The sequence below is a fragment of the Staurois parvus genome, unplaced genomic scaffold (genome assembly GCF_062004578.1).
Source record: "Staurois parvus isolate SC_StPar_1 unplaced genomic scaffold, SC_StPar_1.0 ptg000867l, whole genome shotgun sequence".
NCBI classification, from domain to species: Eukaryota; Metazoa; Chordata; class Amphibia; order Anura; family Ranidae; genus Staurois; species Staurois parvus.
Genome location: NW_028318663.1, coordinates 785,825 through 809,095, shown reverse-complemented (window position 1 = coordinate 809,095; position 23,271 = coordinate 785,825). Strand labels below are relative to the sequence as shown.

Below are 23,271 nucleotides of genomic sequence, written 5' to 3'. Positions count from 1 at the left end.
GCAGGTATTGGAATCGTTTGGACCCAAGGTGTCACCCCAATTTCTGTGGGATACAAACTTGGACCAAAAAGCAGTCAGGTTGCTGAACTTACTGCAATTCTTAGAGCAGTTGAGATGGCTATAGAGTTCAACATCACAGAGTGTGCCATCATCACCGATTCCAATTATGTCAGGAATAGTTTTGTGGAGTATTTCCCTAGGTGGAAGCGAAACAACATGAACAAGAGTAATCACAAGCCCGTGAAACATGGTAAGCTCTTTTGTCACATTGATGAACTGGTAAGGTCCAATGATCTCACTCTGCACTTCAAGAAGACCAAAGGCCACTCCAAGGTTCTAGGTGCCGAGAAAGAAGGGAACGATCTGGCCGATTCTCTAGCCAAGGAAGGGGCAATCACCGGTGAACTGATAGACATTGACCAATTTTTAGGTACCGTACAGATTGAAGCTGTCACCAGGCAACAGGCCAGAACAGCTGGTGATCCGAATGCATTACAGTGGAGTCACGATTCTCCTAGTGAGGATTTAATTACTGCCCAAAAAGAAGACCCAATAATTGGCTTGTTTTATAGTCATATAGAAGATCCCAACCAAAATCCCATAAATAAGGAAGTATATAGTGGGAAGGAGGATTTACGTATCTTAATGAAATCCAAATCCCAATTCTCTTTATACCAGGGATTGTTGATACGAACCTCAAAGGGTGGCGTACAACAATGGGTCGTCCCACTTAAATTTAGAGGTTTGATGCTACAGCATGCCCATGATGCTCCCACTTCCGGTCATCGTGGAGAGAAGATCACGTATGAGATCCTGCGGGATTATGCCTACTGGCCTCATATGTTGCGTGATGTGAAGGAGTACTGCCAAGGTTGCCTAATATGTCCCCAATTTCAACCTACCAAGCCAACTCACAGAGCACCTCTCCAGAAGAGGGGGATATGTATGCCTTGGTCAGACCTTCAGATGGATTTTATTGGGCCAGTAACAAAATCTTCACGAGGAAATCGGTATATGTTAACAGTTACATGTTTATTCACCAAGTATGTCGAATGTATACCAGCACCAAATAACAGCTCCGAGACATGTGCTGCATTGCTAATAAATCATGTATTTTCTCGTTTTGGTTTACCTCAGAGGATAGAGTCTGATAGAGGATCGCACTTCACTAGCGAAGTGATGGCCAAATTGTGGAAAATTTTGGGGGTTAAAAGGAAATTGCATATCGCCTATCGGCCAGCCTCTAGTGGTGGTGTAGAACGATACAATCAGACCATCGTTAATGTCCTTAAGAAATTTGTTAAGGAAACAGGCAAAGATTGGGATGTCAAACTCCCGCTGGTCCTGATGGCGTTGAGGGCTACTCCGAATACAGTTACAAAAATGTCATCTTTTGAACTGATGACAGGTAGACGGATGGTACTGCCCCAGCACTTATTGTATCGCACTACAGATCAAAATCTGATCAATGCTACCACCACACACCAGTACATAGAGGATTTACGTAAACATCTGCAATATGCTTTTGCCTTTGCCCAGCGAAATTTGGAAAGAGCTGCAACTAGTGCTAAGACATACTATGATCTCAAAACCTCCAAGAAGGAATATGAGATTGGTGACAAGGTCTATCTATACAACTTTGCAAGAGACCAGATCAAGGAACGGAAATTCCTTCCATCTTGGAAAGGTCCGTTCTCTATCATTGATAAAATTTCTCCGGTCGCATATAAATTGCAGGTTACCCGGTATGGTGAAATCAGTGATAGATGGGTGCACATCAACCAATTACGTGCTTGCCATCCGAAGTCTCAATTGCAGTTGTTGGAAGACTGAACCCACCAATTCCTATCTGGAGATATTGAGATCATTATTAAATTTCCTTTAAACATATAATTCATCTTTTGCCTTACAGGATCCAGTAATATAATTTTATGTATATCCATTACTCAAACTGTTCATTTTAATAATTTAGAAAGGAAGGCCCAGACTATGACCAGACCGGCGATCGGAGGTGTCAATGACCGGACCCTAGAAGGAAGCTATAATGTCCTGTGGGAAAGACCAGATGCCAGAGATCGATCCGGAGACGATAACCTGATGTCCCAGGCCACCAAGGGCCAGTCCAGAGGAAAAAACCCGCCTAGGAGACCGTCTAAGAGACCTGTCGTGCGGAGGACCCATGGACCCCAAGGTGGATGTGCCAGGCCAGGCCGGCCTCATCACAAGACCAGGATCGTCATCGGAAGTGTCCATCTAAAGACGCCGAGTCAAGTTGAGGAACAACCAGCATTACCGCTGCCATTTTGTTATCGGAAATTTTTTTTTTATTATTTCATTCCCTTCACCGGAGAAGACGAACAATCACTCTAGCCAAAAGCCCCACTCATGTTTTGCGACACAGACACCCCTATACACGTGCCTGTACCCCAAACAAAGGGGGATTTTGTTGTGGGCTTTTGAATCATGTCTCAAGAATATGACTTTTATCAAGACATAATATTATATGGCAAACAGCTCAGCAATAGCCGGATGCTAAGAGTTAATTTTGTCTTGGTTGAACCATCTAGCTAGAGAAATGTAATGGGTAAAGGGATTGTTTTTCTTTCCTCCTAGAGACAATACTATTTTAAAGTTCTCAGGTGATCAAACACCATTATTCAGACTTCAATAAGCAGGTAAACATATACAAGGTCTGGACATGACAATAGAGGAACCAAACTGATTGTCTGAGAGCTTAACCAAAACCTGTAGAGTGTGATGAACCAACAGACCTCTGAAACTATTACTATCTACTATTGTTCACCAAGGGTGAAAGCATTAACAATTGTTTACCATGAGCCAAATACAAGGGCTAGGCAAACAGAGATTTTTTTTCCCTACACAGAGGGAATGTTGATGCTGAAACAAAGGGGTGAAATTCAGGACATTTAAGTCTAAAAGTTCACTGTATATCATTACAAAAATGTATTACAAAAACAGATTATAAATAAGATGTCATAGACTTTAAACACCACTAAATACTCAGCAATGGGAACTATATATCACTAACTTGAGTATTGAGATGATGGGAAGTAAGATGTATTATAAACTAGCATTAGTTACATGTCTTATCAGGAAACAAACAGGATGATACTTCAAGGAGGAATAACCGAATATACACCTATATTCCATGGTCCCTATTTAGAATATCATAGGTATGATCACTGCTATATCTGGAAAGTGCTGTATATTTTATTCCTGAAATTACCTGAAGATTCCACCCAAGATATGAGTCATATCAAATACTCACATTGTTCTGTGATACATGACCGCCACCTGGCGGGCAGGTGAGAAATAGCTTATGTACACACATTTCTCAACTAGCCAATCAGGAAGCCTGGTGGGAAGGTATCTTAGAACAATGGACTAGTGGATATAAAAAGCCCATGTGCTGTAACAGAGAAAAAAAAAAACCTCATGAAAAAGAAGAACCCTCATAAGACCTCATGGAAAGACCTGACATCTGAAGAAGATCTCTGCTGAAATAATTACTCTTCCATCTTTTCAAACTTCCTAAAACTTTAAACCTCTAATCTTATAACTTCCTACATTCTCCCCTATTGAATCTATCACTTGCCTATATATCAGTCTAAAGGCGTTCCACTGCCAGCTAAATCCACGGGAGAGTTGCCTAGTCTGACGTCCGGGTGTGGTGAGATGTTTATTTGATGTTGTATTAATTATTTCCTCTGTTGTGTAGAATCATAAAAATTACCGAAGTGTATTACAACAATATTGGGTAGTTAGATATATGTAGTCAGATACTGTGTTACTGTTAAAAATTGTTTATTGCCATATTATAAATTTTTCCATATTTCATAATTTATTGAATATTAATAACCAGAGTATCACATATCAAGGGCTTACTTCTTGCAGGCCTATGGCCACGGCGTGTAAGAATATAACCTTTGAGATATTCGAAATTATTAATTATTAATAAATTTAATAATATCATATCATTTAAATTTGTGATTGATGTAATTAGTTAGAGACATTATTAGTGTGTCTTACATTGGTAGGATATATTTTTGATTGTGTGTACCAATATTCATTTATCACCAGTCTTTTGTGTTTTGTGTTAATATATATATAATTTTTGTACATAAATAAATTTTTATATTTATCTATTATAAGGCAAATTTTGTGTGTATGGTACGAAATCATATTGGCTAAAAGAATTCAAGGTATAATAATAAGTGGTGATCAAATTATCAAGGTGTCCAAATTATTGGTTTACTAAATATTTGCCGTATTTTAACGGCTGGAGGCACTGTAATATTTCATCTAAGGGAAAGGGACACGCCCTTTATAAATAATATATATCCTTACATAAACCACCACAACAATGCCGGTGCCAGGGAGAGAAGGCGGCCGGTGAAACCAGCGATGGTGAGGACACTGCCGGACCAAGGGACAGGTAAGTGGCTGTATAATAAAAGTCAGCAGCTACAGTTTTTGTAGCTGCTGACTTTTTTTCTTCAGGTGGAACTCCGCTTTAAGATCATTGAAAATGGAGCACTCTGGCACTCTCTGTGCCTGGAGGAGTAAAGGTTTAACCTCTTCATAAAGAACAGGCTTCTATACAGTAAGAGCTGTGAAATGTGGAACAGACTTCCCCAAGAGCTAGTTCTGATCACCTCCATAGATCTTAAAACCGAAAGAGTTTCATGTTCCATTCTCAAATGAAGAAGGTCTGGCTACAAAATGCAGCTCCTCTCTGGTGCCGTCCCTCAGACTCTTCATTCTGTGATCCAATGCCATTCCTTCTTTTAGGTTGAATGACGCCCAGCTTCCTTTAATCCACTTTCTGTAAGCCCAAGATGTTAAGGACCCCCATTCTGAAGTTCATCATCAAGCTGACCTGAACCCACAGGAGATGTACTGCGGAATGACGCCAAATCTTTATGTGCTGCCATTCTCTGCAGTACCCCTGACCCACCCATTGCCCGAGGAAGAGGAACCCAAAGAGGCTAGAAAAAAGGTAAGTCTACTGAATTTTTGGTGGGGGTGAGGGGGTTTACGGAGGATTGAAATGGGCAGAATTGTAGTGTAGTAAGCAAATATGGCTGCCCCATGTACGTGTATATCTACAAACTACACAATCTATAAAACATTTAAAAGGATAATAAATCTAAAGAGCATATGACTAACAAGGCCTTCTCCCCTCCCCAGGCTTTGTACATACCTCAGCTTAGCCAGTGACCTTGATCAGAAGCCTCAGCCTACTCTGAGCTGGGGGGGCCAGTACAGGCAGGACGAATGTATTATATATACTGCACACACCTGTCACCTTGAAGTTCTGCCTCATATAGATTACTAGCCCGGGTCACCGGCTGTTCTGAGAAATGTACACAGACGTATATTCAGCATCGGGAGTACTCCTAGGCTTTACATGGATTCTAAACCTGGATACGTTTTAAATGTGTGTTCAAAAAACTCACACGTGTATCTTTAACCACTTCAATGCCGGGCACTTATACATCCTTCCTGCCCAGGTCAATTTTCAGCGCTGTCGCACTTTGAATGACAATTGCGTGGTCATGCAACACTGTACCCATATGAAATTTTTATAATTTTTTTCACACATAGAGTGTTCTTTTGGTGGTATTTAATCACCACTGAGGTTTTTTATTTTTTGCTAAATAAAACAAAAAACACATGAAACTTTTGAAAAAAAACGCACTTTTCTTCGTTTGTTATAAAATTTTGCAAATAAATAACATTTCTTCATAAATTTAGGTCAAAATGTATTCTGCTATATTTCTTTGGTGAAAAAAATAATAATTGAATTAGCATTTTTTTTTTCAAATGTTTCTATTTTTTATTTTTCATTCCATTTTTTTCTGCACACTGTGACCAAAGCAATACAATGTTACCATAGTAACACTGAACTACTCTGGGCAAGTGATCTGAATTTTTTTTTTAACACATTGATTGCGAATACCGATGTATTTCATTGATATTTGCAATCATTTTTACTGAATGAAACTGATTCATTCAGTCTTTTGTTGTGATTAGCTGTGATTGGGCAAATCTGATCACATGATACAGATGGGCTGTGATTGGCCCTGTTTGTATCATGTGACTGCCTTGACCAGTCACAGCTAACAACGTAATTGTATACAATGGATGGTATGACAGGAAGCCATCCATTGTAAACAATTGACATGTGATCTGCTGTGATTGGTCAGTGACAGATCGTGGAGGCCACATGAGTGGCTTGTTTTGACAGCACGTCATATGACGCCCAGTCACAATGGCTAGTGTCCCGCCCGGCCGTCAATCTGCTATAGACTGGGCGGGAAGGTGTTAAAAACCAAATCGTACTCTGAAAACTTCCATGTGTACATCTAAAAATGTTTGATATTTTACCACCCAACCCAGGTTCTATCATGTGACCCCTGATTGGCTATCACAGTGGTCACATGATCAGAAGCCTATGAATGCGCTCTCAGCACAGCAGCCTAGGCCACCCAAGGACATATATGTGCCACATGTGGGTGTTAAAGCCAGTCATCTCTGCAGCTGCATATACTGCATGTGTTACATAGGCGGCAAGAGGTAAATGGCACATGTATATGTTGTACAAGTTCTTTTTTAAAAAGGAGAAGTATGGCCAAAGCTATATTTCTCTAATAGACCACAGGAGCTCGTTCCGCACTCCTGTGACCTGTTTTCAGCCAGCTGTCGATTAATGCCTCTCAGCCAGTCCAGGCTTTGGAAAGATCCCAACTTTAAAGTTGGGATCCACCCAGATGCCTGGACCGGCAGCTAGCTCAGCCTCTCAGCGGGTCGGTGAAAGACTCAGCCAGGAGCTCCTGCTACCCCCCTCCACAGCCCAGGGCTTCAGTGTGCGCTGGAGGGGCAGAGCAGAGAGCGGTGGCTGACAGTCACCATTCTCTGTTTGGAGAACACAGAGATCAGCGGTCTATGATCGCTCAGTTCTCATTCTTAGAAACGGCGGGGGAAGATGCAGCATCGGACCGATGCATCATCCACCTAGGCAAGTATAATTGTTTTTTTGGAAACCCTATACTTCTCCTGTAATGTTAGCAATTCATACGTCATGGTGTGTTACTCCTTTCTGCGGTAAGATCTATTTTAGATATTCCTATTACTTAACCCCCGGTTCACATATATGCGGCCGTGCGGGCTGCGTTTTGCACGGGCACGAGAGCCCATTCATTTGAATGGACTCCTGTGCCCATGACCCGCAGGGAAGAAGTCCCTGCACTTATTTGGAAAAAGCAGCCCGCACGGGCACCTCGGTCCCCAGTACGGTTGTGTTTTCCAGTGCGGACGGCGTGCCATTAGAACTAGTGGCACCTGCACGTGGGTCTGCATTTCTCTGTGCGGGTGGTACGGCTGCACGGATTTTCGTGCGGATCCGCAGCGGCACCCCCCGCATAGATGTGAACCTAGGGTAAAGGAGATTTTATCATTCTGACAGAAATGTCTACAAGAGTGCAATGTTTCTTTTATCACCTTTGTAATATACTGTATTTGTTGTAAGAAATGAAGAGCGGATTAATTACTATTCTCTTCTGTTCCAACTACAGTAAGTGGATGCAGACCAGTCTTCTGTTCCCCATTACAGGCGAGCTATCCAAAGGCCCGGTTCACACCTATGCAGTTTGCTTGTGATCTGTTTCTGCAGTGCGTTTCGGCACATGCATTTCTTGATTCGTTTTGCATTTTCTGTGCTTTTCTTTTTAACCTCTTCACGCCGGCTGCAGACAAATGTGCGGCCTCCCAGTGTCTTGGCCTAGACGCCAAGCGGCTGCACATTTGAGTGCAAATAAAAAAGGACATATGTGCTGTGAGCGTGTGCCCCGAGCACTGCCAGCACACATGTCCGGTACTCACGGAAAGGTCCTGATCTCCTCTTTCGATCTGGACCTTTCCCGATCACGTGACCGCCGTGACGGCGCGTCATGGCGGTCACATGACCCTAACTCCCAGCTTCTGGAACCCTTAAAGGAATGGGAGGCGGCAGCGTGAAGGGGTTAAATCAATTTGTTGTTGAGCAGATTAAAATGTGTCAAAAAACGCTCTGCATACTTTTTTGCAGCATCTCCCCTGAAGTCTATTAAAGCAAAAATGCACCATTTTGCATTTTTTTTCTTCCCAGCAACAGACAAATGTCCACTTTAACAAGAAAGAAAAGAAAAGAAAAAAAAAACAAAAAAAAAAAAACACAAAATGCAGGAAAAATGCATAAAAAAAAAAAAAGCATGTAAAAATGCAAAGCACAATGCAAAAAGCATTAAAAACGGATAGAAAGCAAAAAGCATAGGTGTGAACCAAGCCTAAGTCACAGGTACATAAATGGTAATGATTTACGGTATGCTGTTTAGGACTCTCATACAATTTGTGAAATGCAAGTCAGAGCACAAAACTGTCCAGGCAGGCTACAACTTGCTCTTACCAGATACACCAGCCTCTCTCACCAACAGCAAACAACATGATCAAAGCCTTAACAGAAAATGAACATGATCAAAGCCTTTAAGAAAATATAAAAGTACACAATTTTTTTAAATTTTGGATAGCGTGAAGAGGGATTCGAAAACCAGTCAGGTTTTTATTGCCATCTGAGCCCCAGTTAGGGAGATTCACCTTCTACTGTTCTTCTGTTTACCTTTATCACCATAAAGTAATAAAAAAAAAAAACCCACAAATTTTAAGTTGCCACTAAAACAGTAAAAGAGGGGAAATTTGAAGGGATTTCCTCTCACTTCCTGTTTTGGCTATGGGTCAGGAAGTGAAGTGAAATCTCCCCAATGATACACAAACGGAGAAAACAAAACCTAACCGTAGTTATAAATCCTCCCATACAGACCAGTTCACATCTAAAAATCACACAGAAATGCGGCCTGTTTTCCTGTGTGATTCCTCTTGATTCCCATGCAGTGAGACTTTGCAACCCATTCATTTGGAAGGGACTGCAAATCACAATGGAACTCCAAAAAAACTAGTCCATGCTCTACTTTTCAAAAATGCACTGCACCAAATCGCATGGTACTATGGTACTATGGTGCCATGCAATCCAGTGCCTGCAAATACATTGCATTTGTGATCTGCATTTGGTGTGCTGTAAATATTACACTGGTACCCACAGCAAATCACAAAAGGTAATGCGTTGTGAGCGCAGTGTGGGAAATGCGCATGGAAAGTTCCTTTTCTGCACTGCTTTCTGGTGTGAACAAGCCTTTTACTCTATCCAAAATGAAAAAAATGTTTTGCCTTTAATTTTTCTTTAACCAGTTCCTGCCCTGCCTATAGTCAAATGATGACCAGCAGGACATTCACTGTTCTGGGTGGATGTTGTGATCCCCGGACACAGCAGATAACCGATCAGTGTACTGGCCGCTGCTGGTGCCGTGTGTTTGCTGTGACCAATCACAGTAAATCACTTGACAATTATACACAATGGATGGCTTTCATTCATGCCATCTATTGTGTACTACTGTGCTGCTCGCTGTGATTGGTGACAGTGATCACATGATATAGACAGGGCCAATCACAGCCAATCCGTACCATGTAATTAGATATGGTCACTCACAGCTATCCATAATAGTAAACACTGAATGAATCAATTTCTTTCAGTAAAAATGGTTGCTTATACCAGTGAAATGCACTGGTATAAGCAATCATAATGTGTTTAAAAAAAAAAAACAAACAAACATCCTGATCAGTTCCCCAGAGTAATACAATATATTGCTCTGGTCACAATGTGTTAAAGTAAAAAAAAAACAAAAACATGTATCATATGGGTACAGTGTTGCATGACCGTGCAATTGTCATTCAAAGGGCGACAGCACTGAAAGCTGAAAATTAGCCTGGGCAGGAAGGGGGTCAAAGTGCCCAGTATTAAAGTAGTTAAAAACAAAATCACTGGCCACAAACTCGGAGGTGATGCAGCAGAATATATCACTGCTTGTGGTGAGAAGGCAAAATAGACATTAGCAACTGAGCAACTACAAAAAATAAACGATCAATAAATCTGTGAATGCACAACATTCGGACATGCTAAGAATGTGTGTATTTCATGTTTCTTTTAACCACTTCCCTTCCAGAGGACTTACCCCCCCCTTCCTGAGCAGGCCATTTTTTGTGATAGGGCGCAGCGTTATTTTAACCACTTGCCTACCAGGCACTTATACCCCCTTCCTTACCAGGCCAATTTTCAGCTTTCAGCGCTGCCGCACTTTGATTGACAATTGCGCGGTCATGCAACATTGTACCCATATGAAATTTTGATCATTTTTTTCTCACAAATAGAGCTTTCTTTTGGTGGTATTTAATCGCCACTGGGCGCTTTACTTTTTGCGCTATAAATTAAAAAAAGTGCAAAAAATTTGAAAAAAAAAAAAGTTTATTTGTTTCTTTTATAAAATTTTTCAAACAGGCATTTTTTCTCCTTCACTGATTTGCGTTGATGAGGCGGCACTGATGGGCACTGATAGGCGGCACTGATGGGCACTGATAGGCAGCACTAAAGGGCACCGATAGGCAGTACTAATGAGGTGGCACGGATAGGCGGCACTGATAGACAGCACTAATTAGGGGTCACGGATAGGCGGCACTGATATGCAGCACTGATAGGCGGCACTGATAGGTGACACTGATGATGGGTACTGATAGACGGCACTGACTGGCATCACTTCTGGGCACTGACTGGCGGCACTGACTGGCACAATCCCTGGGCACTGACTGGTGGCACTGACTGGCAGCACTGGTGGGCGGCACTGGTGGGCGGCACAGGTGGGTGGGCACAGGTGGGTGGGCACAGGTGGGCACAGGTGGGTGGGCACAGGTGGGTGGGCACAGGTGGGCACATGTAGGTGGCACTTCTGGGTACAGGTAGGTGGCACTGCAGAGTGGCACAGGTGGGTGCACTGCTGGGCACAGGTGGGGGCACTGCTGGGAACGGGTGGGCAGGGCTAGTGGGCGCACTGCTGGGCGGAACTTGCGGGTGTCACTGCTGGGCACCGATCATCAGGGCACTGATCATCAGTGCCCTGATGATCGGTGCCGATCCCCGCTCTGACAACTGCCGGTTCTCGGCAGTACTTTCCTCACGATCTGACAGCGTGAGGAAAGTGCAGCCGAGAACCGGCACTTGCATTTCCCTGTGATCAGCGTGTCATTGGACACCGCTGATCACGTGGTAAAAGGCCGGTGGGATCGGCCTTTCACCACATCACGTGATCAGCTGTGTCCGTAGGACACAGCGATCACGGAGATCGCCGGGTGCGCGCCCCCTGGGGCGCGCAGGAGAGCGCGTTCTGGGAGGACGTCATATGACGTCCACTCAGAACTGGCCGGCCACGGTGAAGCCGTCATTCGGCTATGCGCGGTCAGCAAGAGGTTAACTGACAATTGCGCGGTCATGCAACGTTGTACATAAACTATATTTATGTACTTTTTAACCCTCAAATAAAGCTTTCTACCTCTGCGGTGTTTATTTTTTTGCGCTATAAACAAAAAAAGACAATTTAAAAAGAAAAACAATATTTTTGACTTTTTGCTATAAAACATGTCCAGTAAAAAAAAAAAAAAAAATCCAAAATCTAATTTCTTCATAAATTTAGGCCAAAATGTATTCTGCTCCATGTCTTTGCTGACAAAAATCCCAATACGTGTAAATTAATTGGTTTACGTGAAAGTTACAGCGTCTACAAATGGCGGTGTAGATACTGGAATTTTTTACATTTTTTTATACTAGTAATGGCGACAATCAGTGACTTATAGCAGGACTGTGGCGGGCATTTTGACACTGGGGGGCAAAATGACTAACTGCCACTGACATCCCCAGTGGCACTAATACAGTGATCATTGCTAAAAAGCACCGACATTTTACTAATGACACTGGGCGGGAAGCGGTTACCATCTGGGGCCGATCAAAGGGTTAACTATGTGCTGTTTTACATCATATTCTGTGTGTTTTACTACGAAGACATACTGCTTTGTATTTCTTTACTGTGCATAGAAATACAAAGCAGCATGTCCTTGCTGGCAAGAGAGAGACCTGTGTTGTTTACACACAGGTCTCTCCTCCGTCTGCGTTACACGGCAATCACTGGGTATAAATATACACACACATACATATATACATACGCGACATGTATACACACATACATACATACGCGACATGTATACACACATACATACATACGCGACATGTATACACACATACATACATACGCGACTTTGCACAGCCCTGCCGCCCTGTAGCAGTATTTCTGCTATAGGGCGGGAGGAAAGTGGTTAAACCAAAATGTAATACTTTCTACGATTAATTTAACAAAACATTGTATTTTAGTAAAAAGCTGAAACTGATTTTTTTTTCAGACTGTAAACTTTTTATAGCAAATTTACATTGGCCCACTTTGTATTGACGTGTTGCTGTCAGTGTAGGTATCATGAGAGTAGCACAGTAATGAACAGAGTTGTAAACTTCAAGTAGCTGGAGCAGAAAAAAAAAAAATAAAATATAAAAAAGGACATACAGTTTTATCTAAAATGAAGCAACTGATATCTGGAGCAACAACCAATCAGCTTCTATATTTTATTTTCAATGCTTAAAGTGATATTAAACCCTCTTTCAACAGCTGATCCAATCACTTACTGAGTACGCAGCTTCTTTATCCTTTAATCCTTTCCTATGTTCCAGTTGAAGCCGATAACATGATCACTGACCCAGGTTTCCTGTTTAATGGTAGCACACTTTTCTTACATCATCCTATGGAGACACCTTTGCATGTAGGGACTAGAATTTTACGCCCCTACACTGTGTGCATCAATAGAAACACACAACCCATAGTCTAGGATGAAAAGGCACTCTCCAGTTCCTCCCTCCTTCCTTTGCCAAGCTAACAGACTGACTGGAGACTGCACTGTCCACCGTTTACTCTTTCCTGTGAAGAAAGGCAGCAGCACAGAGAGCAGAGAGCGCTGGGTTGACAGTTGAAAACTGCAAATTCTGGGGTAAGAATTGTAGCAAAAAAAAAAAAAGTTTACTTGGAAATGTTTATTTTGCTGTCCTCAATGTGTTACACTGAAAACTGCAGAGGTGTAACGTGGTAGTAAACTTATTTTTTTTTTTACTTTTACCTACTTACAATAAAGCTTACTTGTAGGTAAAATTAATGTCTCCTAAACTTGCACTATTTAGGAGATGTTCGCTGTTTCTTAGAGCCGGCGCATGTGCTTTGAAGGAATGGCATACCCCTGCCATACCTTCAGAGTTCTGTGCCGTGGCCCAGGACTCCCATGCGCATACGTGGGAGTGACATCATCGTGGCTCGGCCAGTCGGATGGCCAGAGCTTGTGAACCTGGAAGGAAGATGGGTTGAAGATGGAACCCTCTGAAGCAGTGACAGAGTGCCACTGGAGGGCTTCATTTTGACCGCTTAAGGACCACCCTACAGCAGATATACTGCTACAGGGCGGCACCTGTGCGCACAATCACGTATATATGTGATTTTGCATTTCCGAGTAGGGGGCGCACACACCCTACCCACACTGCCATTCGCGGATGTCAAATCACCAAGTCCTACCTGGCATTTGCTCGCCGGCGCCCGGTGATTACTGAGCATCTCCGACAGGGAGGAAGATTGTTTTGTTGACAATCTTCCTCCCTGCCAGCTCAGGCACACTGCACAGTACAGCCATCCCGATCAGTGTGCTTACAGTGAAAAACACCCTCCCCCGCCCCCTAGTAAAACACACACAGCTAACCCTTTTATCGCCCCTCACATTAACCCCTTCTTCCCCAGTGCCATTAATACAGTGTCAGTGCTTTTTTTTTTTTTTTTTAGCACAGATCACTGTATTAGTGTCACTGAGATGTCAGTGACACCAAGTTAGTTCCCCCCCCCCCCAGTGTTAGAATGTCCGCCGCAGTCCCGCTAAAAGTCGCTGATTGCCGCCATTACTAGTAAAAAAAAAATCCCATTATCTATACCACCATTTGTAAACGTTAACTTTCACGTAAACCAATTAATTTACACGTATTGGGATTTTTTTTTTTTTTTAGCAAAGATGTCGCAGAATACATTTTTGCCTAAATTTGTCGAAATTAGATTTTTTACTGGACATGTTTAATAGCAAAAAGTCTAAAATATTGTTTTTTTTCTCTCAAAATTGTAGTTTTTTTTTATAGCAAAAAGTCCAAAATATTGTTTTTCTTTGAAATTGTCGGCCTTATTTTGCTTATAGTGCAAAAAAGAAAAAAACCCACACAGGCGATCAAATACCACTGAAGGAAAGCTCAATTCATGGGGAAAAAAAAAAAAAAAAAGACGTACATTTAATTTGGGTGCAGCGTTGCATGACCGCGCAATTGTCAGTTAAAGTAACACAGCGCCGTAACGCAAAAAATTACCTGGTCAGGAAGAGGGGGGTAAATCCTCAGGAGGGTAAGGGGTTAAGGTACTTCATAATGTACTAGTACGCCGCGATGTATACTAGCACATTATGACATTAACTTGGAGGAGATTTTAAATGTTTTTTTCCCCTTACCTGCGGTAAGTGCTGAGCAAATGGTTGGCGCTATATAAATCCTGTATTATAATAATAATAATAATTTACTTTTTAGACTACTTTAATTCAACAAGCGGATTGGTCAGTATGCACAGCTGGTTTTGATGAGCCCCCCCTGAAGTAGTTGTCCACCTATGTCTGTGTTATACACATATTGTGGGGGCGCTCTATGCCACTTCCACGCTCTGTTTACCAAGTTTGGCGTACAGACACTTCCGCAGACAAGGATGTGCTGACACATAACAATCCACACACAAGTATACAAAGAACTGAGATATGATGCATCCTCTCACCTCAGACCTTGGTCTTCTTCCTCTTCTCCTGCAGTAGCTCCATAAAGACTGTTCTCCTCCTGCTGCTCTCCATCCAGCTTGTCTGGAGCCATGGCCCTCGATCTACAGCCCGTTCTGTATGAAATAACAGAATGAGGTCAAGCCGGCGCTAGATAGCGGACAAAGGAAACAAAGGAAGAGACTTCTGCTGCAATCAGTGGGACAAGCGTGCAACAAAACAACACAAGAGTAACATAATCCAACACGGCCTCCTGGTACCAATTAAGAGAAGACCTAGCATTCTTCTGCCCCTTCCACCCCGCTGCTGACCACCCCCCACCACCTAATCCTTTGTCCTCACTTCCCCTACAGAATGACAAAGCCAAACTGGATCCTCTGACCAGCACTGCGCTGTGACTGTACACCGGATACACAGCTCTGTACAGCTCCCTGTCACCCTCTGCCACCCATTCTGGATACCTCTCGGGTTTTGTCACGTAAGCAGGGAAGCAGGTGACCAACAGCTGAACGCACCTACTGATTAACGAGCCCGGAACTGGCGGGTCGTCCTCAGATCATATCACTCCAGGGTTTTGTTTGTCTGCTTTGTCTGAACCAGGAAAAAAACCATGACTCAGCTAATTACTGTATACTATAATTATATAAGTGAACAGTCAACCTGTCCTGTGAGCCGGGATCGGAGCGATCCTGTGAGCCGGGATCGGAGCGATCCTGTGAGCCGGGATCGGAGCGATCCTGTGAGCCGGGATCGGAGCGATCCTGTGAGCCGGGATCGGAGCGATCCTGTGAGCCTGGATCGGAGAGATCCTGTGAGCCGGGATCGGAGAGATCCTGTGAGCCGGGATCGGAGAGATCCTGTGAGCCGGGATCGGAGAGATCCTGTGAGCCGGGATCGGAGAGATCCTGTGAGCCGGGATCGGAGAGATCCTGTGAGCCGGGATCGGAGAGATCCTGTGAGCCGGGATCGGAGAGATCCTGTGAGCCGGGATCGGAGAGATCCTGTGAGCCGGGATCGGAGAGATCCTGTGAGCCGGGATCGGAGAGATCCTGTGAGCCGGGATCGGAGAGATCCTGTGAGCCGGGATCGGAGAGATCCTGTGAGCCGGGATCGGAGAGATCCTGTGAGCCGGGATCGGAGAGATCCTGTGAGCCGGGATCGGAGAGATCCTGTGAGCCGGGATCAGAGAGATCCTGTGAGCCGGGATCAGAGAGATCCTGTGAGCCGGGATCAGAGAGATCCTATGAACCTGGATCAGAGAGGTCTGGTCATGAAACAAAAGATGTTGCAGTTCTACAAAGAACAGGTGTGGGATCCATTGTAGAAAATTACAGATGGACAATGGTAGACTTAAAGTGTTACTAAACCCACAACAGTACAATAATATATGCAGTAAAGCATGCTCATTATACTGAGTGTGGAGCCTAAGGGGTTAATCCTTTGCATTGTGTAAAAAGGCTGTTTGATCCTGACCTCTTTGATCCTCCCCTTCTTCCAGTGTCCCCCTCATACCTCCTGACAAGACATATCGTGTGGAGACATTCTGCACATGCTCAGTTTGGTGTGTATTGCTAGAGAGGTTTTTTTTTTTTCTTGGGAGAGTGCATGTGATCAGCACAGGGCCAATCAGCGCTGTCCAGACAGAGGTCAGGGGTTCTGCATCCTCCTAGAGCAGAAAGAAAATTCCTCTTTCAAGCCAGATAAAGCAAATGCAGGGTCCGGGGAGACTTGATATAGTGAATGCGGGGTCCGGTGAAACCGGATATAGTGAATGCGGGGTCCGGTGAAACCGGATATAGTGAATGCGGGGTACACTGTATATATAGACACACAAATATAACTAAACAATGTGAGAATGATACAGGAGATAACCAAGCCTGTTTGCACACTAGCATCCTAAGATGTGTTGTAATTATCTTTAACCCCTTGACGCCAACGTCACAAAAATATGCGGCCTGATCTAGTTCAGTGCCAGGGTAGTGTTTGGGTCAGGGTCAAAGGTCAAGGTTTAAAAAAATAAAAAAAAAGACAAAAACAAAATGCGCACTATTGTTTCTGGGCTGCACTACGGGTACAAACAACAAATAACATACACATATATGGTATCGCTGCGATCGCCAAGAGCTGGAGAATTTATTTTGGGTTGTTCTTTGGTGGTAGGTTATGGTAGTAACGAGAAACACACAGCTAAATAAAAAATAATGAATTTTTTTTACTATTTTGGGCCAGTTTTCCTTGGATAATAAAAAAATAAATAAAAAAGAATCAGGAGATATCCATTACCATTTACCACCAACTGAAAGCCCAATTTGTCCTGAAAAAAAACGCGGTATATTCCACCTGGATGTACAGAGTAGTTGTGATGATATGGACGGTTTTACTAACACGCGTCATCGTTGCTGAATTGTGCTTAGGCATTTACATTTGTTTTACCCTCAGGTGTGAAGGGGTTAAATATTTAGAAAGGCATTACATTATATAAAAGAATAAAAAGTAACAGATCCCTGTGACCGTTCGTCACCTTATGGGACCCGTATCTAAGGGCAGAGTGGCCTATGAAACCAAGTGTGTGTCTTATGGGAATTTGTTGTGGCAGACTGATCTGGCAGGGCATGCTGGGACTTGTAGTGCGGAGACAAATGTTTTCATATGCAGTTCAGACATGACAGGGGACTCCGTGCCTAACAACAGGTAAGGCATAAACGTCATAGGAGCTGGCTCAGCACAGGCTGGAAAATGTCCAGGCATCAAGGGAGTGATAACCCTTCAGCTGCCCAGACATTATGGGAGTTGTGGTCGGTTCATCTGCTGCTGGACATTATGGAAGCTGTAGAGCCTCGGCTGCCCAGGCATGCTTGCAAATGTCAGCTCTCCGAACACTGCTGGAAATCAGAGTTCTGGGCATGCTGGGAGCTGTAGTCCCTCAACTGCCCGGGAATTGTGCACCCCAAGCTCTCTAGGCATGCTGGCCAATATCAGCTATCCTGCTACTACTGGAAACTGTAGTGCCTTAGCTGTCAGGGCATGCTGGGAATTGTGGTCTCTTAATCACCCTAGACATTGCTGGGAGCCGTGGCCCCTGGGCATGTTGAGTGTTGTGGCCCCTGGACTTCATGGGAGCTGTGGTCCCTGGACTTCATGGGAGCTGTGGCCCCTGGGCATGCTGACTGTTGTGGCCCCTGGGCATGTTGGGAGCTGTGGTCCCTGGACTTCATGGGAGCTGTGGCCCCTGGGCATGCTGAGTGTTGTGGCCCCTGGGCATGCTGAGTGTTGTGGCCCCTGGGCATGCTGAGAACTGTGGTCCTTGGACTTCATGGGGCTGTGGCCCCTGGGCATGCTGAGTGTTGTGGCTGCTGAGTGTTGTGGCCCCTGGGCATGCTGAGTGTTGTGGCTCCTGGGCATGTTGGAAGTTGTGGTCCTTGAGCATGCTGGGAGCTTTGGTTCTTCATTTCTGGAGGCATGCTGGGAGTTGTAGTCCCCCCACACAGAGTACATGGTCCTCTCCTCACCGGGTACTCCCTGTGTCCGCTCTCCGCCTTCTCCCCGCTCTTCTCAGCTCGGACACAACTCCCGGGTGACGCAGGAACAGGCCGCACACCGGAAACACCCGCTCCTATGGCAACAGGCAGCCGCGAGGAGGCGAGGCCAGAACATCTGTCACTGAGCATTGTTTTTTTTTTTCTGTTTTTTTTTTTTTACTTCCAAAGCTTTATTTTTAGAGATAATCTCCGCCCACAATGTACCGTATGCAGCGCGGGGGGCGGAGCCTGGGCTGTGAAGTCCCAGCTAGCACGGCGCAATGGGAGGTGCTATACACATACAGGCGTATAGAGGGCGCTAACAGCGTGTAAATGAAGCAAGGAAGGGGCAGAGTGGAGGAGAACCGATCTGTCTCCGGATCCTGCATCTCACCAACACTAATGCCGGCCATAGACGGGTCGAAAACCAGCCGTTTTTTTTATAAAAAAAAGAAAACCGGTTGTTCGATTGGCCAACGGTAAAAAAATTGGCTAATTTTCGTCCTGTCTATGGCCGGCATTTAACCCCATAATTACTTCTGTCCCTGCAGAGAGCTGCGCTATTATACTTGATATGAAAAAGTCTTGCAGTTGCAACAATGTATCTATTTGTATCCATTTCGGATACAGAGGTTTTTATTTGGATACATTGTTGCAACCGCAAGACTTTTCAAATAAAATATAATAGCAGACTGGAATTCTTTTTCTTCTTCTTTCAGGTCACGGCTCATGCACAGATTTTTATCGGTAAAATGATTTGCCGATTTGCCCATCATTGCCAGGAAAATCAGGGCGATCGTCAAAATCGGCCGCGAATTTTCCAAATTTACCGATAAAAAAATGTGCCAAAACCCCGAAAAATGGACGACCAATTAACCCACTAACGGTGCAAAAATTTGCCGATTTTTTTTTTTCGACCGAAAAATCAGCTGATTTTCGACCCGTCTATGGCCTGCATAAGGGCTCATGTACACTACAGCTGACAAACTGACATTCAGGATCTGTTCAGCATTTTTTTCAGCAGCCCCTGAACTCTCCCTAATGTTTTCCTATGTGTCCATGTACACATCATCATTTACAGTTGTTTTTTTGAACGCAGAAAACTTGCGTTCATCAGTTAATTTTAGCAGAGTTTCAAACGCAAAACACTTGTAAACGTGGCAAATCGTGTTTATAAGCATTGGCGTTTGAAAAATGTGTTTAACTCTTCCAGTTCCCGATGCTGTCCAGAGCCTTTTTTGATCATGAAAAATGCATGCAAAGTGTTTTCAAGGTGCTCAGATGGGGCTTAACACACTCTCAGCTCACCTTCTGCCTCTGGTCACTGACATCCACAGTGCCCCTCCCCTCTCTTCCTATTATAATGTCCTCACTGCAGCTCCTCCCCCTTCCTTTTTTCTTCCAAATTTCTAATTTTGAGCAAATTTCTATGTTTTCTCCCAGTGACCTCAGGTCGTTGTTCCCTCCAAGTGTCCCCGGGACGTTGTTCCCTCCCAGTGACCCCGGGACGTTGTTCTCTTCCAGTGGCCCCGGGGCATTGTTCCCTCCAAGTGTCCCCGGGACGTTGTTCCCTCCCTGTGACCCCGGGACGTTGTTCCCTCCCGGTGACCCCGGGACGTTGTTCCCTCTCTGTGACCCCGGATCATTGTTCCCTCCCAGTGACCTCAGGATGTTATTCCCTAACAGTGACCCTGTGACGTTGTTCCCTCCCAATGACCCTGGGACGTTGTTCCCTCCAAGTGTCCCTAGAACGTTGTTCCCTCCCGGTGACCTCGGGACGTTGTTCCCTCTCTGTGACCTCGGGATATTGTTCCCTAACAGTGACCCTGGGACATTGTTCCCTCCCAATGACCCCGGGACGCTCCCTCCCAGTGACCTTCGACATTGTTGCCTCCCAGTGACCATTGCTGCCTTCAATTGGCCCCAGGATGTGGTTCCCAGTGACCCAGTGACATTGTTGCCTCCCAGTGACCATTGTTGCCTTCAACTGACCCCAGGATGTGGTTCCCAGTGACCCAGTGACATTGTTCCCTCCCTGTGACCTCGGGATGTTGTTCCCTAACAGTGACCCCGGGACATTGTTCTCTCCCAATGACCCCGGGACGCTCCCTTCCAGTGACCTTCGACATTGTTGCCTCCCAGTGACCATTGCTGCCTTCAACTGACCCCAGGACGTTGTTCCCAGTGACCTAGTGACATTGATGCCTTCTACTGACCCTGGGATGTTGTTCCCTCCCAGTGAGCCCAGGACATTGTTCCCTCCCAGTGAGCCCAGGACATTGTTCCCTCCCAGTGAGCCCAGGATGTTGTTCCCTCCCAGCGACCCTCAATGTTGTTGCCTCTCAGTGACCTGCAATGTTGTTGCCTTCCAGTGACCATTACTGTCTTCAACTGACCCCAGGACGTCGTTCCTTCCCAGTGAGACTGGGACTTTTGTTGCCTTTTACTATACCCGGAGTGTCTTAGCTTCCCAGTGACCGCAGTACTTTGTTTCTTTCTACTGTCTCTGGGGTGTTGTTGCCTCCCTGTGACCCTGGGATGTTGGTGCCTTCTACTGACCCCAGGACATTGTTACCTTCAACTGACCCTGGGACATTGTTGCCTCCTACTGATTCCGGGTGTTGTTGCCTCCTACCACCCAAGGGTGTTGTTTCCGCCCAGTGACCCGGGGATATTGTTGCCTTCTACTGACCCAAGGATGTTGTTTCCTCCTACTGACCCCAGGATGTTGTTTCCTCCTACTGACCCCAGGATGTTTCCACCTACTGACCCTGGGATGTTGTTGCTTCCAAGTGACCCCAATGTGTTGTTTACTTCTACTGACCCCAATGCGTTATTGACTCTTACCTCTGGGAATTGTTGCCTCCCAATGATCCCCAGGATGTTGTTTTCTCCTACCAACCTCAGAGTGTTGTTGCCTCTCAGTGACCCGGTGATATTGTCGCCCTCTACTGACCCTGGACTGTTGTTACGTTCCAGTGAACCACAGGGTGTTGTTTCCTCCTAGTGACCCTGGGACAAATGTTTGCCTCCCAGGGACCACAGTACTTTGTTTTCTCCTGCTGACTCTCGGGTGTTATTGCCTCCATGTAACCCTGGAGGTTGCTTCCCAATTAACCTGTGACAATATTGCCTTCTACTGAACCCAGGACGTAGTTGCCTCCTACTGACTCTGGGGTGTTGTTGCCTCTCAGTAATCCCAAAGTGTTGCTGCCTTCTAGTGACCATAGAACATTATTTCCTCCCATTAGCCCTGGGGTGTTTATGCTTCTTACTGGCCCTAGAACATTGTTGCTGCTCATTGAACTGAGGGTGTTTTTGCCTCCCATTTATGCCGGGGAATTGCTGCCTCCCATTGACCTCAGGATATTGTTTCCTCCTGCTACAGACCTTGGAGCATTCTTGCCTCCCAGAGACCCCAGGACATTGTTACCGTCAACTGACCCTGGGACGTTGTTGCCTTCCACTGATTCTGGGGTGTTGTTGCCTCCCACTGAACCTGGGATGTTGTTGCCTTCCAGTGACCTCAGGACATTGTTTCCTTCTACTGATCCCGGGACATTGTTGCCTCTTACCTCTGGGCACTTTTGCCTCCCAGTGACCCCTGGACATTGTTGCCTTCTACTGATTCTCAGGGTGTTGTTGCCTCCTAGTGACCATGGGACATTTTCTCCTCATACTGACCCTGGGATGTTCATGCCTCTTACTGACCCCAGGGTGTTTTTTCCTCCTACTTTTGCCAAGGCATTGTTGGATATTGTTGCCTCCCAGTGAGCTCATGATGTTGTCTGCCAGTGAGCCCAGGGTGTTGTTTCTTCCCAGTGATCCTGGCACGTTGTTGCTTTTTACTGAACCCAGAGTATTGTTGCCTTCCAATGACCCTGGGACATTGTTGCCATCTACTGATCCCAGGATGTTGTTGCCTCCAACTGACCTCAGGGTGTTGTTGTATCCAAGTGACCACAGTACTTTGTTTCCTCCTACTGACTCTGGGGTGTTGTTGGCTCCCTGTGACCCTAGACGTTGTTGCCTCCCAAAGACCCTGGGATGATATTGCCTTCTACTGACTCCAGGATGTTGTTGCTTCCTTCTGACCCCAGGGTGTTGTTGCCTCTCAGTAACCCCAAGTGTTTTTGGCGCCCCAACAACTACAAAACATTGTTTTCTCCCACTAACCCTGGGGTGTTGATGCCTCTTACTGGCCCCAGAACATTGTTGCATCTCATTGAACCAAGGGTGTTTTGCCTCCCATTTATGCCGAGGAATTGTTGCCTCCCAGTGACCTCAGGATGTTGTTTCCTCCTGCTACAGACCATGGGGTGTTGTTGCCTCCCAGTGACCCCAGGACATTGTTGCCTTCAACTGACCCTAGGACGCTGTTGCCTCCTACTGATTCCAGGTCGCTATGGCCTCCCACTGACCCTGGGATGTTGTTGCCTTTTACTGATTCTAGGTCGCTGATGCCTCTCACTGACCCTGGGATGCTGTTGCCTCCAAGTGACCCCAAAGTGTTGTTGCCTTCCAGTGACCCCAGGATGTTGTTTCCTCCCAGTGAACTCAGGTTGTTGTTGCCTCGCACTAATGCCAGGACATCGTTGCTTCCCTGTTATCCTCAGGACTTTGTTTTCTCCCACCAACCCCAGGGTGTTGTTGCCTCCCAGTGAACCCAGGGTGTTGTTGCCTCCCAGTGAACCCAGGGTGTTGTTGCCTCCCAGTGAACCCAGGGTGTTGTTGCCTCCCAGTGAACCCAGGGTGTTGTTGCCTCCCACTTACATCAGGGCATTATGGCCTTCTCACTGACCCAGGACAGAATTACACCTCTCAACCATCCCAGATTCCATGAACTGTCCTGGGATTCAATAAAATCCCAGCATCC

The 23,271-nt window shown here is 45.2% G+C and overlaps 1 protein-coding gene across 4 annotated transcripts in view; it reads right to left on the bottom strand.

Moving 5' to 3' along the window:
- The window catches only part of HMOX2 (heme oxygenase 2), a 50,582-nt gene that overhangs the window by 22,693 nt on the left and 4,618 nt on the right, over positions 1 to 23,271 (bottom strand). The window contains exons 1-2 of one of the 4 annotated variants that reach the window (XM_089655765.1): positions 18,387 to 18,547; positions 14,880 to 14,993 (exon numbers count right to left, since the gene is read on the bottom strand). In XM_089655765.1, the coding sequence (XP_089511891.1) occupies positions 14,880 to 14,971 (92 nt within the window). In that variant the 5' untranslated portion in view covers positions 14,972 to 14,993; positions 18,387 to 18,547. Of the gene's footprint in view, positions 1 to 14,879; positions 14,994 to 15,259; positions 15,299 to 15,392; positions 15,416 to 18,386; positions 18,548 to 23,271 lie in introns of those variants that run through there. The other 3 variants (XM_089655768.1, XM_089655767.1, XM_089655766.1) reach the window with 3 other exon arrangements.